The sequence below is a fragment of the Myxine glutinosa genome, chromosome 13 (genome assembly GCF_964187855.1).
Source record: "Myxine glutinosa chromosome 13, kmMyxGlut1.1, whole genome shotgun sequence".
NCBI lineage: Eukaryota > Metazoa > Chordata > Myxini > Myxiniformes > Myxinidae > Myxine > Myxine glutinosa.
Genome location: NC_136273.1, coordinates 71,158,148 through 71,172,557, shown reverse-complemented (window position 1 = coordinate 71,172,557; position 14,410 = coordinate 71,158,148). Strand labels below are relative to the sequence as shown.

The 14,410-nt window shown below is 43.7% G+C and overlaps 2 protein-coding genes across 5 annotated transcripts in view; one reads left to right on the top strand and one right to left on the bottom strand.

Moving 5' to 3' along the window:
* The window catches only part of LOC137439016 (F-box/WD repeat-containing protein 5), a 63,650-nt gene extending 57,417 nt beyond the window's left edge, over positions 1–6,233 (bottom strand). Inside the window, exon 1 of one of the 2 annotated variants that reach the window (XM_068134588.2) lies at positions 5,954–6,233. Coding sequence is in view for 1 of the 2 variants with exons in the window: in XM_068134589.2 (XP_067990690.2) it covers positions 5,954–5,962 (9 nt within the window). In the remaining variant the exon portion in view is untranslated. The remainder of the gene's footprint in view (positions 1–5,953) is intronic. The other variant, XM_068134589.2, reaches the window with a different exon arrangement.
* A 767-nt stretch (positions 6,234–7,000) lies between these two features.
* The window catches only part of DNAJC19 (DnaJ heat shock protein family (Hsp40) member C19), a 36,087-nt gene continuing 28,677 nt past the window's right edge, over positions 7,001–14,410 (top strand). The window contains exons 1-3 of one of the 3 annotated variants that reach the window (XM_078767626.1): positions 7,001–7,104; positions 8,627–8,678; positions 12,919–12,992. In XM_078767626.1, coding sequence (XP_078623752.1) covers positions 7,102–7,104; positions 8,627–8,678; positions 12,919–12,992 — 129 coding nt within the window. In that variant the 5' untranslated portion in view covers positions 7,001–7,101. Of the gene's footprint in view, positions 7,379–8,626; positions 8,679–12,918; positions 12,993–14,410 lie in introns of all 3 variants that reach the window. The other 2 variants (XM_068134586.2, XR_010986840.2) reach the window with 2 other exon arrangements.

Genomic DNA, 14,410 nt, shown 5'->3' with positions numbered 1-14,410 from the left:
CCAAGCTGGCCTCCAAAGCCAGTTGCCGACTGGGCATCCTCCGTCATGCGAAGTCCATCCTTGGTACTTCTGAGCTCCTCACCACATACAAAGGTTTCATCCGCAGCTTGATGGAGTACTGCTCTCCCCTCTGGGCTGGTGCTCCTGCCTCACACCTAGCTCGGCTTCACGCTGTAGAAACCAAAGCATTCAGAATCATTGGTATCTCCCGCGATTAAGCTGATTCTGAGATCCTTTCACTCTAACTGCAGGCAGGTTTGTGGTCTTTGTCTTCTACCCACTCCTCTCTCGCCTTTCATCCCTGCTGTGTCTGTGCTCTGTCTCCCAAATATTCCAGCAGGATGCACAAGATCTGCCAGTAACCCTCTTCCCAGCAGACACAAACTCAATTCTCAAACTGCCAAATCAAGACTCTCTGCTCACCTTCACCCTCTCATTCCTCTTTTTTTCCCCACCTCTGGAACAAGCTCCCAGGCTCTCTTCAATCCCTCTCCTCCCTCCAGGTCTTCAAAACAGCTGTTCACCACCATTTCATATCTTCCCCCACCCCAAATCCACCTCCATTTTCTTTCCTGAAAGTCCTTGTAGTGTCCATCCTGTTTATACCGTGTACCCAATCCAGCCGTCTCCCTTCCACAGATCTCCAGATGTCCTTGTTTTCTGCTGTTGTGCTTACCTCTCTGTCCCCCTCTTGTCTCCCTCACCCTTTATTATGTTATATGTGTTAGCTCTTATACGAGCCTCGACTCAGTATACAAAAAATAAAAATAAAAATATAAAAACCTTCATCACCCATGATGGACTAAAACTTGTTCACATCATTAAAGATATCAGGGTGTACGGGAGTCTGCCGGGGATTTTGAGTGACTGTTGCTCCTGATCCAGTTGAGCTTCCGGACCAGCGGTCATATTTTTCAGCTTCACCTCCAGACCCTGAAGAATTTGGTTACCTCTTGAGATGTTGGCATGAAATCTTGAAAATAATATAAATATAAAGCATATTAATTAAATTTTCAAAATACTACTTGAAAATTGGGCTGAACAGTACGACCCTGATTGAGCAGATACTCTATCCGACAGTGAGGAAGATGATATGTATGAAATTTCTCACCAGATGGTGCAATCCATTACATTTGTATGTACGCGGTACTGAAAGTGAAACTTTTATTTCGGTTATTACTTTATATCAGACAGCAATAAATGTCTCTGTGAATGTAAAGATACGTTTCTTCTTGGCCAAAAACACATTTACTAGACGAGTTAGTTAGCCCCCACCTGCATACATTCAAAGTCGAATAACTACTCTGTGCGAGGCAATACCGCTTGTGGAAGTTATTTTTTGAAATCAGCGCATAAAAATGTATGCAACACAACAACAAGCATTTTAAGGCCATTTTCCCTGCAAGAGCGGGGGTTAGCCTTGCTAAGCGGCGGGCCCCATGCGGGAGTCCCCATGACAATCTTCTCCATTTTACCCTATTTTCTGCATCTCGCCTTGTTAACCCCCTTGCCCGCATTTCTTCTTCGACCATCTTCAGCCAAGTCTTTCTCGGTCTTCCCCGTCCTCCACTTCCTTCTACATTCATTCACATCACTCTTCTCAACCAGTCACTTTCATCCTTCCTCAACACATGACGAAACCATCGCAAACCGTTTCTCTTCACAGCATCCATCACAGGCTCTATTTCCATCATCTTTCGCAATTCATCATTTGTCTTCCTCTCTCTCAACGATACTCCACACATAGACCGAACCATTCGCATTTCCACCCTTTGTTGCTGCTTTACGTTCATTACCCATGTCTCACTCCCATAAATCATAACACTTCTCACACATGCAGCATACACCTTTCCCTTCAGCTTAAACGACACTCCCCTCCTCGTCAGCACGCCACTCAGTTCCCGAAACTTCTTCCATGCACATCTCACTCTAGCAACCGTTGCCGAGTCTGATCCACCTTCTCCATTCAGCATGTCTCCTAGATAACAAAATGTTTTCACACCTTCCAGCTTCACGCCGTCTCCAAGATCCAACTCAACATTTCCTCCATCTGCAGCTCCCTCTGTGCACACCTTACATTTGAATGTAGCTGCCACACTGGTTACTGACCCTCTCAGACCACTACATTTTTGATGAACCCACTCAGCGCACATTGTACATTGAATGGAATTCACTCCGACACCCTTCCTGCACACAGCACACGGCCACTTCCCAGTTCTTTCCACCTCACCACATGCTTTACCACTTGCCATCACCTTCGTTTTTTCCGATATTCACCTTCAGACCTTTTGTCTCCATATTCCTTCCACTTGTTCATCTTCTCCTTCAGTCCATCCATACTTTCTGCAATCAACACCAGATCATCTGCATACAACAACTCCCACGGTAAACCCTCCTTTACGTTCCGCTACAGCACCTCCATCACAGCTACAAATAGTAGTGGATTTGTACCGACCCCTGATGCACTCCCACCTTCACCTCAAACTCACCAATGATCCCGTCCTTAGTCCTTACAGCTGTGTGCGCTCTTTTGTACATTGCCATCACTACTCTGATCAACCATTCCTCCACTCCTAATTTCCTCAATGCCCATGTCACTACTTCATGTGGAACCCTATCGAATGCTTTCTCCAGATCAACAAACCCAAGAAACAACTTCTTCCTCTTCTCCATGTACTTCTCCTGCAACTGCCTCACAATAAAAAGCACGTCTGTCGTTCCTCTTCCTGGCATAAATCCAAACTGCATTTCGTCAATCTTCACTTTCTTCCTTATCCTCCTCTCCAACACCCTTTCCAATACCTTCATTCCATGCTCCAATAACTTTATCGCTCGATACGAGCCACAGTCCAGGGGGTCACCTTTCCCCTTGTATAGAGGGACGATGGTACTCAGTTCCCATTCCAGTGGAATGTGGCCTTTTTTCACCACCAGATTGCAGATCTCTGTCATTCTCTTCACACCCCAATTTCCCGCTGCCTTCAACATATCTCCCACAACTCCCATCGGCCCTCCCGCTTTTCTACTCTTCATTGCTTTTATCGCTTCCTCAATTTCCTTCTCGGTTATCTTCTCTGCCGGTCCTAAAACTGGGTTACTCTCTATGTTGCCATCCCATTCATTCTCTGCATTCAACAGTATTTCCATATATCTCTTCCATATATTCCTTTAATTCCATCTGGGTCCACAACGATTTGTCACACTTCATCCTTCAAGCAACTCACCCCCATCACATCACACCTCTCTTTCGCTATCTGCTTTGCAATCCTGAATACCGCTCTCTGACCCTCTTCCAAATCCAAGCGTTCTCCGAACATTTTCCGACATGCCTCCTGCGCCTTTCCTACCTCTTTCTTTGCAACCTTCTTGGCTGCCTTATAACGTTCATGCTCTACCTTTTCTGCCCCCATACCCTTTGCCTTCTGCCACTCCTTGAACTTCTTCCTCTTCTCGTCAATCTTCTTTCCAACTTCATCATCCCACCACCATGTTTCCGAGTGCCTCGGTGGTCCATTTGTCCATCCACATACCTCACCAACGGCTCCCAACAGACTATCTTTCATTGACATCCAACCACTTTCAAGCCCAACCACATCATCCTCTACCATACTCAGCCTCTCTTTTAATGCCTCCCTCATTGTCACCTCTTTCAACCTCCACACCTTCATTCTCGGTTGGTACTTCACCCGCCGAGCTCTCCTCGCACCTTTCATCCTTATGTCGCAGACAACCAAGTGGAGCTGTGAAAAAGCCTCCTCCCCCGGGGTCACATTTGTGTCCCGGAGGTGCCCCCTATCTCGCCTACGCACCAGCAGGTAATCAACGGTCGTCATCGACCCACCTGATGTGTATGCAACAAGCTTATTATCCTCTTTCTGGAACTGAGTATTACAAATCAACAAATCAGCTCCATCAGCAAACTCCAAAATCCTTTTACCTTCTCCATTTCTCACACCATATCCGTAACCCCCATGAACTCCCTCAAAACCGTCCATACTCCTTCCCACGTGTCCATTTAGGCCTCCTCCTACCACAACAACTTCCTCATCTTTCACATTTTCCATCAGCTTCTCTATCGCACACCAGAACTTGTCCTTCTCTTCATCGCTCCGACCAACCTGCGGAGCATATCCCGAGATGACGTTCACAAAGAGCTTTCCAATCATCATTTTCACCATCATCAACCTTTCACTCACTCTCATCACACTCACCACACTGTCTACAAACTCCTCAGAAAACAGGACACCAACACCATTCACGCCTTCTGGGCACCTTTGCCACACAAACTTGTATTTCTGTCCCTGCCAACCCTTCACCATTCTCACACCACTTCCCTTCCATCTCGTCTCCTGCACACAACCTATGTCCACTCTTCTTCTGACCAATACTTCCACCACTTCTCCTGATCTCCCTGTCATTGTCCCTACAATCCATGTCCCAAACCTCAGAAACTGATCTCCACGTCGGGCATCAGACGTTTCGTCGTCATAAATGGAGTGATTTCCACCCTTGCTTTGATCGGGTTCCCCATCTTGAGTTTTGACGAGAGGGAGTGGGGTCCCCCACGGGGTATTTCGGGCTGTACCCTGCCCATATCTAGTTGTAATTGTCATGGTTCTCTTTTTGAGGCAATGTTTTTTTATGGCCGGATGCGCTTCCTGACGCCAACCATTTTAGTCGCCTCTTACGACATGCAGGGATACGGTGTACCTATTCTAAACCGGGGTACACACCGGGTCGCATAAAAATGTATGCGAAAGAACCATTTATACATAGTGTACAATTGTGTAGCGCAACAACGTTTTTCTAGGCCTTTGCGGAAGAAATAGATGACTGCCTATAACATGCATTGCGGTCTTAAGATACTGTATTGAGTCTTTGACCAAATTTGAAAAAATGGATCTTGTTATTTGGGTTGCCAGCCCCGTGTGCCATTTGTTAAGGACCCTTCCAAAGGGGAGGGGCTGCAATAAGCAGATCACGTGACTGCGGTACGCAGATCACGTGACTGCGGTACGCAGATCACGTGACTGCGGTACGCAGATCACGTGACTGCGGTACGCAGATCACGTGACTGCGGTACGCAGATCACGTGACTGCGGTACGCAGATCACGTGACTGCGGTACGCAGATCACGTGACTGCGGTACGCAGATCACGTGACTGCGGTACGCAGATCACGTGACTGCGGTACGCAGATCACGTGACTGCGGTACGCAGATCACGTGACTGCGGTACGCAGATCACGTGACTGCGGTACGCAGATCACGTGACTGCGGTACGCAGATCACGTGACTGCGGTACGCAGATCACGTGACTGCGGTAAGCAGATCACGTGACTGCGGTAAGCAGATCACGTGACTGCGGTAAGCAGATCACGTGACTGCGGTAAGCAGATCACGTGACTGCGGTAAGCAGATCACGTGACTGCGGTAAGCAGATCACGTGACTGCGGTAAACAGATCACGTGACTGCGGTAAACAGATCACGTGACTGCGGTAAACAGATCACGTGACTGCGGTAAACAGATCACGTGACTGCGGTAAACAGATCACGTGACTGCGGTAAACAGATCACGTGACTGCGGTAAACAGATCACGTGACTGCGGTAAACAGATCACGTGACTGCAATAAACAGATCACGTGACTGCAATAAACAGATCACGTGACTACAATAAGGTAAAGGTGGATTTTCCGTGATCTTTCCTTTGTAAATGCTGAGTGTCAAACAAGCAAGGGCCAAGGAATCACAGACAATTTTTTTTTTTTTTAAGGCTTCAGCATGGTTTTGCCGGAGTTCGAACTGCAACTCAGAACGCTCAAAATAACCATTGTTGCGCATCTGCTCACAGCTCAGCAAATCAAAAGACCTTGAATTTGAAAATCCAACATCGCTTGACGCCAAAATTTCTTGAGTATATATAATATATATAGAAGGAAAGATAAAAATTTACCGCCAACATTTCACGCCGCTGAAGACGTTCAACCTTGATTAGTAATTGTCGAAGTTGTGACGCTGGGTCCTTATTTACCCAAAATGTGTACACTTCCTCATGTACTTCATTTTCCTTCACGTGAGAGCGTGATCAGTTTTTAAATGGATGCTTGCTATAAGATAATCATGGGAAAAAACTAGGTTTGATTGCACTTTGTCTATTAATATCCAAGGGGGAGGATGGCTCTGCAGGAAAGGGCGAGTGGAACTACCGTTGACTTCGCCGACATGGTGGCGCGAAGCGTCGCAAAACGCTTTTGTTTCGTTGCTGTTTTTCTTGGCATCAACAAATCTTGTATAAGCATCTAAAATCTAAAATCGTGGACTGGGACTTATGATTCACCCTGTATGTATGTGTGTATATATATATATATATATATATATATATATATATATATATATATATATATATATATATATATATATATATATATATACAGTACATATTTATATTTAAAAAAAATTTATATAGATATACTGTATATACATATTATATATATATATATATATATACACATACATGTATGTATAGGCCTATATGCCTATTAATAGCACTATCTGTCTTCTTTCGGTCTGTAATGATAGATTTCACTATTATTCTATTTCCCAACTTTTGCTGACAAGAGGTGATGAATATTATTTTTGGAATGCCTGAAAACTTCAATTGTAACCACCTAATAAGTATCTATTCAATACGTTTAGTGAGGCTGGCTTCCTCCCTTCTTGCGCTGTGTATTTTCATTTTAAATCATTAATCAATTCAAACTGCGCGTGGTATATCTGGCGATGTGGATGTTATAATATATTAAACGCCATAAAACAAGAGTATAATTATTTTAACCAGTTTTAACCAGTAACATTGTAAAATCAAATCTGGTAATTAAAAATATTGTTTTAACCAGAGTAGGTTATTTGAGATTATTTTATGATGCTTTTCACTTGAATAAACAGTCATTGAGTATTATACAGTACTGTACTGCACTGTATTTTTAATACTTTACGCCACAAAGTCGCGACAAGTCGTTTTACTTTACGGCAGTTTGCTAATTTACAGCGGCGCTCTATCGACATTCGACGACAGCATACAGTTTTTGTTGCGTGAAAACAATGGTACGCGACTGGTATTCTTCTTCTGCTCCTTTTTCTGCCTCTTCCTCTTCTTCCTCCTCTTCTTCTTTCACCCCGATTAATTAATCCACTTTTTCGTGTGGGGGCCGCCTCGCCGGGGGAAGATTGGCCCGAGTCTTCACGAACCGGCTGGCCAGGCCTGACGTTCGACTGGTTCGGGCAGGAATTTTGTAATTTGGTCATGGTGCCGGCGACAGCTCACCTACTCTTCACGAAGGACACTCGTGGGGTCTTTACCGTCCTCGAACTAATTTCGGTAGATGGGACGCCTGTTTACCGTTTATCTGAGGGACAGCACACACATTAATGAATCGCCTTGTGCTTGTGCTTGTGCTTGTCTGTGAAGCACCAGGTTGACAGTTTTTAGCTGGGTTAGGATTCGAACCCAGGCGTCTCGGGCCTAGGCCATTCTGCCAGGCTGTACTCGACTAGTATTAAACTTGCTTTTTAATAAACTGTACATTCATCTTTATCGAAACCGTTGCGCATCCATGTGATCGACTATTTATTGAGGGACTGAATTGATGTCGCTCGAGCTTTCGTCAATACGAAACCCAATCTTGATGATATGCAAGTTGTAACTTCTATATCAAACAGACTTTCAAACATGTCGACAAGTGATGAGCAAATCCCGTTATTATCTGCGGTCTCCGTTATCATCGATCCATTTGGTCCATTGGACCACCAGCTGATGGAGACTGGCATAGGCCGCCTTAGTTTATGGCAGAACAAAATCTTATCCTGGGAGATCCAGCCAATAGATAGTGTTGTGTTTTTTTGTTTTTTTTAATGTAACTAAGTGTACACAATTTTATTGTCGCCTATTTTATTTAAGACTAGTAAAAACCCGTCAAATGTGACGGGTTAGAAGAGTTTATTCGACGGTGCAGCCTCTTGAGCGTGTCAATGTCTGAAGCCTGGGCCTAGTGTCTGGTGTGCTTGTGTCTTCTTTATTTATTGCACATCATACGGATGTAAATGAACACTCGTTTGTACAGATGTCTGTCCCCCTTCATAAGGGTAGGTTTTAAAGGCCAATCTTTTAACACAAATGTGTGTTCACTTCGGTATATTTTTAGAGGATAAACAAACTCGAAAAACATTTTCCATAAAAGAGTAATTACGTCTCTTCTGTTGGAATTGTAGACGGTGCCTTGCAAACTGAGCCTCAAGGGCGGTGTACATGAGTTTTTTTTTTTTTTTTTTTAAATAACAATAAATACAAGGCACAGGGAGGTGAAATTCGCTGTAGGTGATGTGCAACATGGGATGAGTAAACCGAATGTTCATTTACACCCGAAGAATGTCTGATAAATGAAGAAGATATAAGCGCACCTGACATTAGGCCGAGGCTTCAGACTTTGGCACGCTCACGAGGCTGCACCGTCGAATAAACTGTTCCAACTCGTCATTTTGACAAGCGTTTTACTAGTATTGGCATAAAGTCATGTTTTTTTTCAATAATTATTTAAAATTACTGAAGTAATTATATTCTTTCTTTCAGGCAGCAACGCTGGCAGCAGTTGGCCTTTCTGTAGCTGCTGCAGCTTTTGCAGGTTTGTTTTGATATGTCATTACTTTTCACCACTGATACATCCTTGGTGTTACATCCACCACTGGAGGTTATGTATTCACCCCTGTTTGTCTGTTTGTTTGTCTGTGAGTAGGATATCTCAAAAAGTTATTGAAGGGTTCGTACAAATTTGTTGTACAGGTTAGGTGTGCGACAAGGACGAATTAATTATTTTTTTGTGAATATCTGGATGCGGATATGAGAATTTAATTTTTTTTAGGTTACTCTTCATCATTGAGAGACAGGGCGAAAAACAATATATTGTGGCGGACACGAACGCTCACTGGCGTGAGGGCATCATTCCACGCACCAAGTGGGCGGCGGCCACGCCCGAGGGGTAGGCGCGGCCGCGGGATATACACCGGGCGCGCAGCCCGGAGCGCGCCAGTGCTACAGTGAGCTCTTTTAATAAAGACTCTTAAACTCACCGCGTTGTCCGCTTCCTTCTTGTTGTGCAAGCAAGCGCGCGTAGCACCGCGCTTCAATATAGCATAATATCTCAAAAAGTTTTGGACGGATTCAGACGAAATTTGGTGGATGAGTTGGGTAGTTAAGAAGAACAAGCCGATTCAATTTTGGTTTAGGCCCGGATCCAGATCCGCCCATCAATGGGATACAAAACGTAAACTTTTCAGCCTGGCAGAGGTATGCTCGCTACAGAGTGCCGTTCTTGTTGATGCTGTGCTAGATGCCTGCCATTTTCTCAAAGCTGTGACAATCAAATTTCTTTGTTTGAGAATATGCTGTCCTCACACTTTGTCCTCCATAATTATGCATTTGCAGAGACTTGAGCAAGAAACACGATTATGATCTCAGGCTGTTTGAGTCGTACCAGTCATGGAGCCTATTTGGGCTTCCACCTGATTATATACCAGGAAGTGTCCAAATAAAGGAAAGATGTTTTGTGGTGGGCTGGAGAGGATCCAGGGGGTGGACAAGGACACAAAAGGAAACTCTCAGGAGAGAAAATGTAAATCTGGAAGGATGAGGGATAGGGGTGGGTGTTGGGAGTTAACAAGGGTAGAAAAGATTGTGGTTTTGGATTTAAGATGGTCTAATATGGTGGCGAACAGCTGGCTTGGAGACCTGGAGGGAAGAATGAGATTGAAGAAAATGAGGAACTTGGTTCCATAGGTGGAAAAAAAGAAAAAGAAAAAAGGAACAAGTGAGTGAGGGTGAGTAGTAATCCTAGATTTAGTTAGTTTCACCACAAGGTTCATGGTGGACCATGTGAGTCCTTCAAAAACTTGGGGTGGTGGGACAAATCACAGAAGGAGTAGAAGGTGCAAGACCAGAAAGGAGGTGGTAGAAGACAGAGAGACTACCAACCTGTCGGCGATGGCAAAGTCATAGGCCCATAGACTCAGCTTCATCACGGGAGATTTCAAAAATATTAAAGGCCTTGGTTTCCACGGCGTCAAGCTGCGAAAAATCTGAGGTATGGGGGCCAGCCCAGCGGGGAGAGCAGTACTCCATCAAGCTACGGATGAAGACCTTGTAGGTGGATGGGAGTTCAGGTGTGCCAAGGAAGGCATTTGTATGATGGAGGGCTTCCAGTCGGATGCTGGCTTTGGAGGCCAACTAAGAAATTTGGTTTGCCCAAGAAAGATCATGTCTGATAGTAAGACCCAGGAGTTTGAAAGATTTAACTTCCTTAAGAGGATTGTTGAGAAAGTATGTGGGGGGTTTGCCAGATGGTCCTTTCAGAGAGAGATGGTCAAAGTGTGTGTGTGTGTGTGTGTGTGTGCATGCGTGCCATTTATCATGATTGAAAGACTTATTCCAATTGTTTGACCATCTGTTGATTTTGTCAATGTCTGGGGAGAGGGAAGGTGCTGCAGCCTGCTTGTTTTAAGGATGAGGATTGTCACGGTAGATTGTGGAGTGATCAGCAAATGCATAAAATGGATTTTCCAGAGACTTGGAGAGATCATCTATGAAGATCAGAAACAGGACTGGGCCCAGAACACTGCGTTCGGGCACTACAGCCTTGGCAGGGAGAGGAGATGAAAGGATTCCATTGAGAGCCACAGGTTGGTTACGAGTCGAGAAGTCAATAAGCCATGTGAGGAGTTGGTCTTGGATGCCATAGACAGAGAGTTTGAAGAGCAAGGCAGAATGCCAGACTGTATCAAAACCATGAAATATATCCAGAGAGACATCCCTGATTTCATGTCTGACATTGAGGGTCTACAACCATTATTGGTTGAGTAGAAGCAGCATGTCCATGATGGACTGATGGAGTGACCTGCTCTGAAACCAAATTGGTGATTTGAGGTGAGGATTGTTGGAGAAAAGGATGGATTTCATGTCAACTGCAATGATGGATTATATGACCATGCTGATGATTGGAAGTCAGCTGATCGGTCTGTAGTTAAGGGGATCAGTTTCTGTACCTTTTTATGTACAGTCGTGGCCAAAAATATTGGCACCCTTGCACTTTTTTCAAATAATGCACCATTTCTTCTAGAAAATTGTTGAAATTAAAAAAAATATTTTGGTATCCACATTTGTATGTCTTTGGTTTACAGTGGAACAAAATAAAGAAAGCTGAAAAAATTACGAAACCTTAGCTTATTCCACACAGAAATCCTAAAATGGCCCGGACAATATTATTGGCACCTTTTAGAAGTTGTTAGAAATAAATAGATTTCAAGCAGGTGATTACCCTTTACTTTGGAATTGAACTCACCTGTGGTGAGTTGCAATAGATAAAAACATTATTGATAAAATAGTTGCAATATAAAATTCAGATGATAAAAATTCAGATGATGACAAAATCAGTTTCAGTATAAAAATCACTCATTCAACCAGTTTGAATGGAGAAAAGGAGCCATTCTGCTGTTTTGTGTCACTGTGTGTTCCGCAATGAGCATGGAGAAAAGAAAGAAAACCAGAAAATTGTCTGAGGTCAGACACAAGATTGTAGCCAAGCATGGACAATCTCAAGGCGACAAGTCCATCTCCAGAGACCTTAATGTTCCTGTGTCCACCGGACACAATGTTGTCAGGAAGTTTAAGGCCCATGGCACTGTAGCCAAACTACCTGGACGTGGCTTCAAGAGAAAACTTGATCGAAGATTGCAGCGAAGGATTGTTCAAATGGTGGAGAAAGCATCTCGATCAACTGCCAAACAGATTCAAGCTTATCTTCAGACACAAGGTACTGCAGTTTCAACTCACACCATCCGTCGCCAACTCGATGAAAGGGGGTTCTATGGTAGGAGACCCTGGAGGACCCCACTGCTGAGAAAGTCTGACTGGAGTTTGCCAAAAACAAACCTGAACAAGGCAAAATCCTTCTGGGAGAATGTCCTGTGGACAGATGAGACCAAATTCGAGCTTTTTGGTAAAGCACATCAACTCGATGTTTACAGAAAACAAAATTAAGCTTTCAAAGAAAAGAACACCTTCTCTACAGTCAAACATGGAGGAGATTCATTGATGTTTTGGGGTTGCTGTGCTGCCTTTGGCACTGGGTACCTTAAATGTGTGCATGGCATCATGATATCAGGAGATTACCAAGGCATTTTGGAACGCAATGTTTAACCCATTGTGAGTAACCTGGGTCTCCGTCGAAGGTCATGGGTCTTGCAGCAGGACAATGACCCAAAACACACTTCAAAAAGCACCCAGGAATGGTTCAAGACAAAATGCTGGACTGTTTGAAGTGGCCAGCAATGAGTCGAGATCTAAATCCGTATTGAACACCTGTGAGGAGATCTGAAAACAGCAATTGGGAGAAGCCACCCTTCAAATCTGGGAGAACTGGAGCAGTTTTCACAAGAACAGTGGCCCATATTGCCAGTAGAGAGGTGTAGGAAGCTCATTCATGGCTGTAGGAAGCGCTTGACTGCAGTTGTTGCGTCCAAAGGCTGTGCTACCAAATGTTAAGTCTCGGGTGTGAATAATTTTGTCAATGCCATTTCTTTTTATTTTACTGATTTAAAAGGATATATTAAGTTCTGAATCAAAAACAAATGTTCTGTAATATTAACAGTGAAATAAAGAATTGTGGAGACCAAATACTTTTGTCAATTACAACTTATTTTTAGAGAAAATTGTGAGTTATTTGAACAAAGTGCAAGGGTGCCAATATGGCCACGACAGTAGTGCACTATTTTGTAGATGCTGTATTTGGTGAAACACGAAAACTGCCGTGATTCAAAACTGGTATTTCAGAAACGGTGAATTTGAATGTGCAAAACTGTGATTCCTTGCAGGGCGATTTGTGTTGCAAGCATTCCGGTCGGTGGAGCCTGCCATGAAGCAGACTCTCTGCTCATTTCCAAAGTCGGTGAGTTTGATATTTTTGGAAGCTGCTGCATTGTAGCTGCGTGTACAATGCCAGTGACACCGGAATACAGTACTAGTAGTTCGGTGATTGCCAAGGTTGACAGCATGCAATGAACAGCAATTTTAGGTGATACACAGTGCCCTCCATAAGTATTGGAACAGTGAAGTCTAATTTGTTATTATTGCTATTAGTGTAGCAGCATAGCAAACCTGTTGTGCATTTTGTGATACAAGCACCAAATTTGGCACAAATGTACATTAATATGTTGCGAACATTTTCAGATATTGGGCCACTTGAAATTCCGTAATTTTTTTTTTCAAATTTTTTCAAATTTCGTAATTTCAAATTTTTCGGGTGACACCGTCACAATTTCGGTCTTCGAGGCCGGCCGATATAGTGGGGCGGCTTAGCCCAAATATTCAAAAGAATTGTGCATTTTGTGATACAAGCACCAAATTTGGCACAAATGTACATTAATATGTTGCGAACATTGTGTGGTCAGCAATGAAGACGAGAGTCTGAATTACATGTATGCAAAAGACCTTGTGAACCAGTGAAGCAAATACATGGGTAAGCATGAATTAAATCTAGGGCATGATATAATTTCCATGATGTTTACCTCTACACTCAATGGTGGAAGGAGGTAATGTTTTGATCCCAGCTTGTCTGTATGTCTGTTTGTCTGTTAGTCCACAAAATTCCAGACAAAGCTTGTAGTAGTGGTAGTTGTAGTGGTAGTGGTGATAACAGAAATTGTTATATAGAACTGAACTTATATTATTATTATATGCAGAAAATAACTTCATTTCTATATGCCCTGCAGTGGACAGGTTAATTGGTTTATGCACTGAAGGGGTCACCCTGGTGTGCACTGCTGTGTTCTGCCTCACTGAGTTGTTCAGGTATGATGTACTCAGCACAAGCTTCCGGTCGGCCCGGAGGTGGGGGTGCGGGGCCTGTCACGGAACGTCAAAACAAACGGCCTGCCGGGGCCGCCCAAAAGTCGGGCGTGAGGGGCGCGTCCACTAATGGAACGCCTCTCGCTTCCCAGATCGAGGGCCACGTGGTCAGGAGAACCTCGTCCCTTCCGGTCACACTTTGCCTATCGGCCGGCCTCGAAGACCGAAATTGTGACGGTGTCACCCGAAAAATTTGAAATTACGAAATTTGAAAAAATTTGAAAAAAAAAATTACGGAATTTCAAGTGGCCCAATATCTGAAAATGTTCGCAACATATTAATGTACATTTGTGCCAAATTTGGTGCTTGTATCACAAAATGCACAATTCTTTTGAATATTTGGGCTAAGCCGCCCCACTATATATACTCAAGATGTTTGGATTTGAGATAAAATATGAATATGAGGCAACAGTACATAAGGTCAGCTTTTATTTATTGGTATATATATTGTTATGGAAA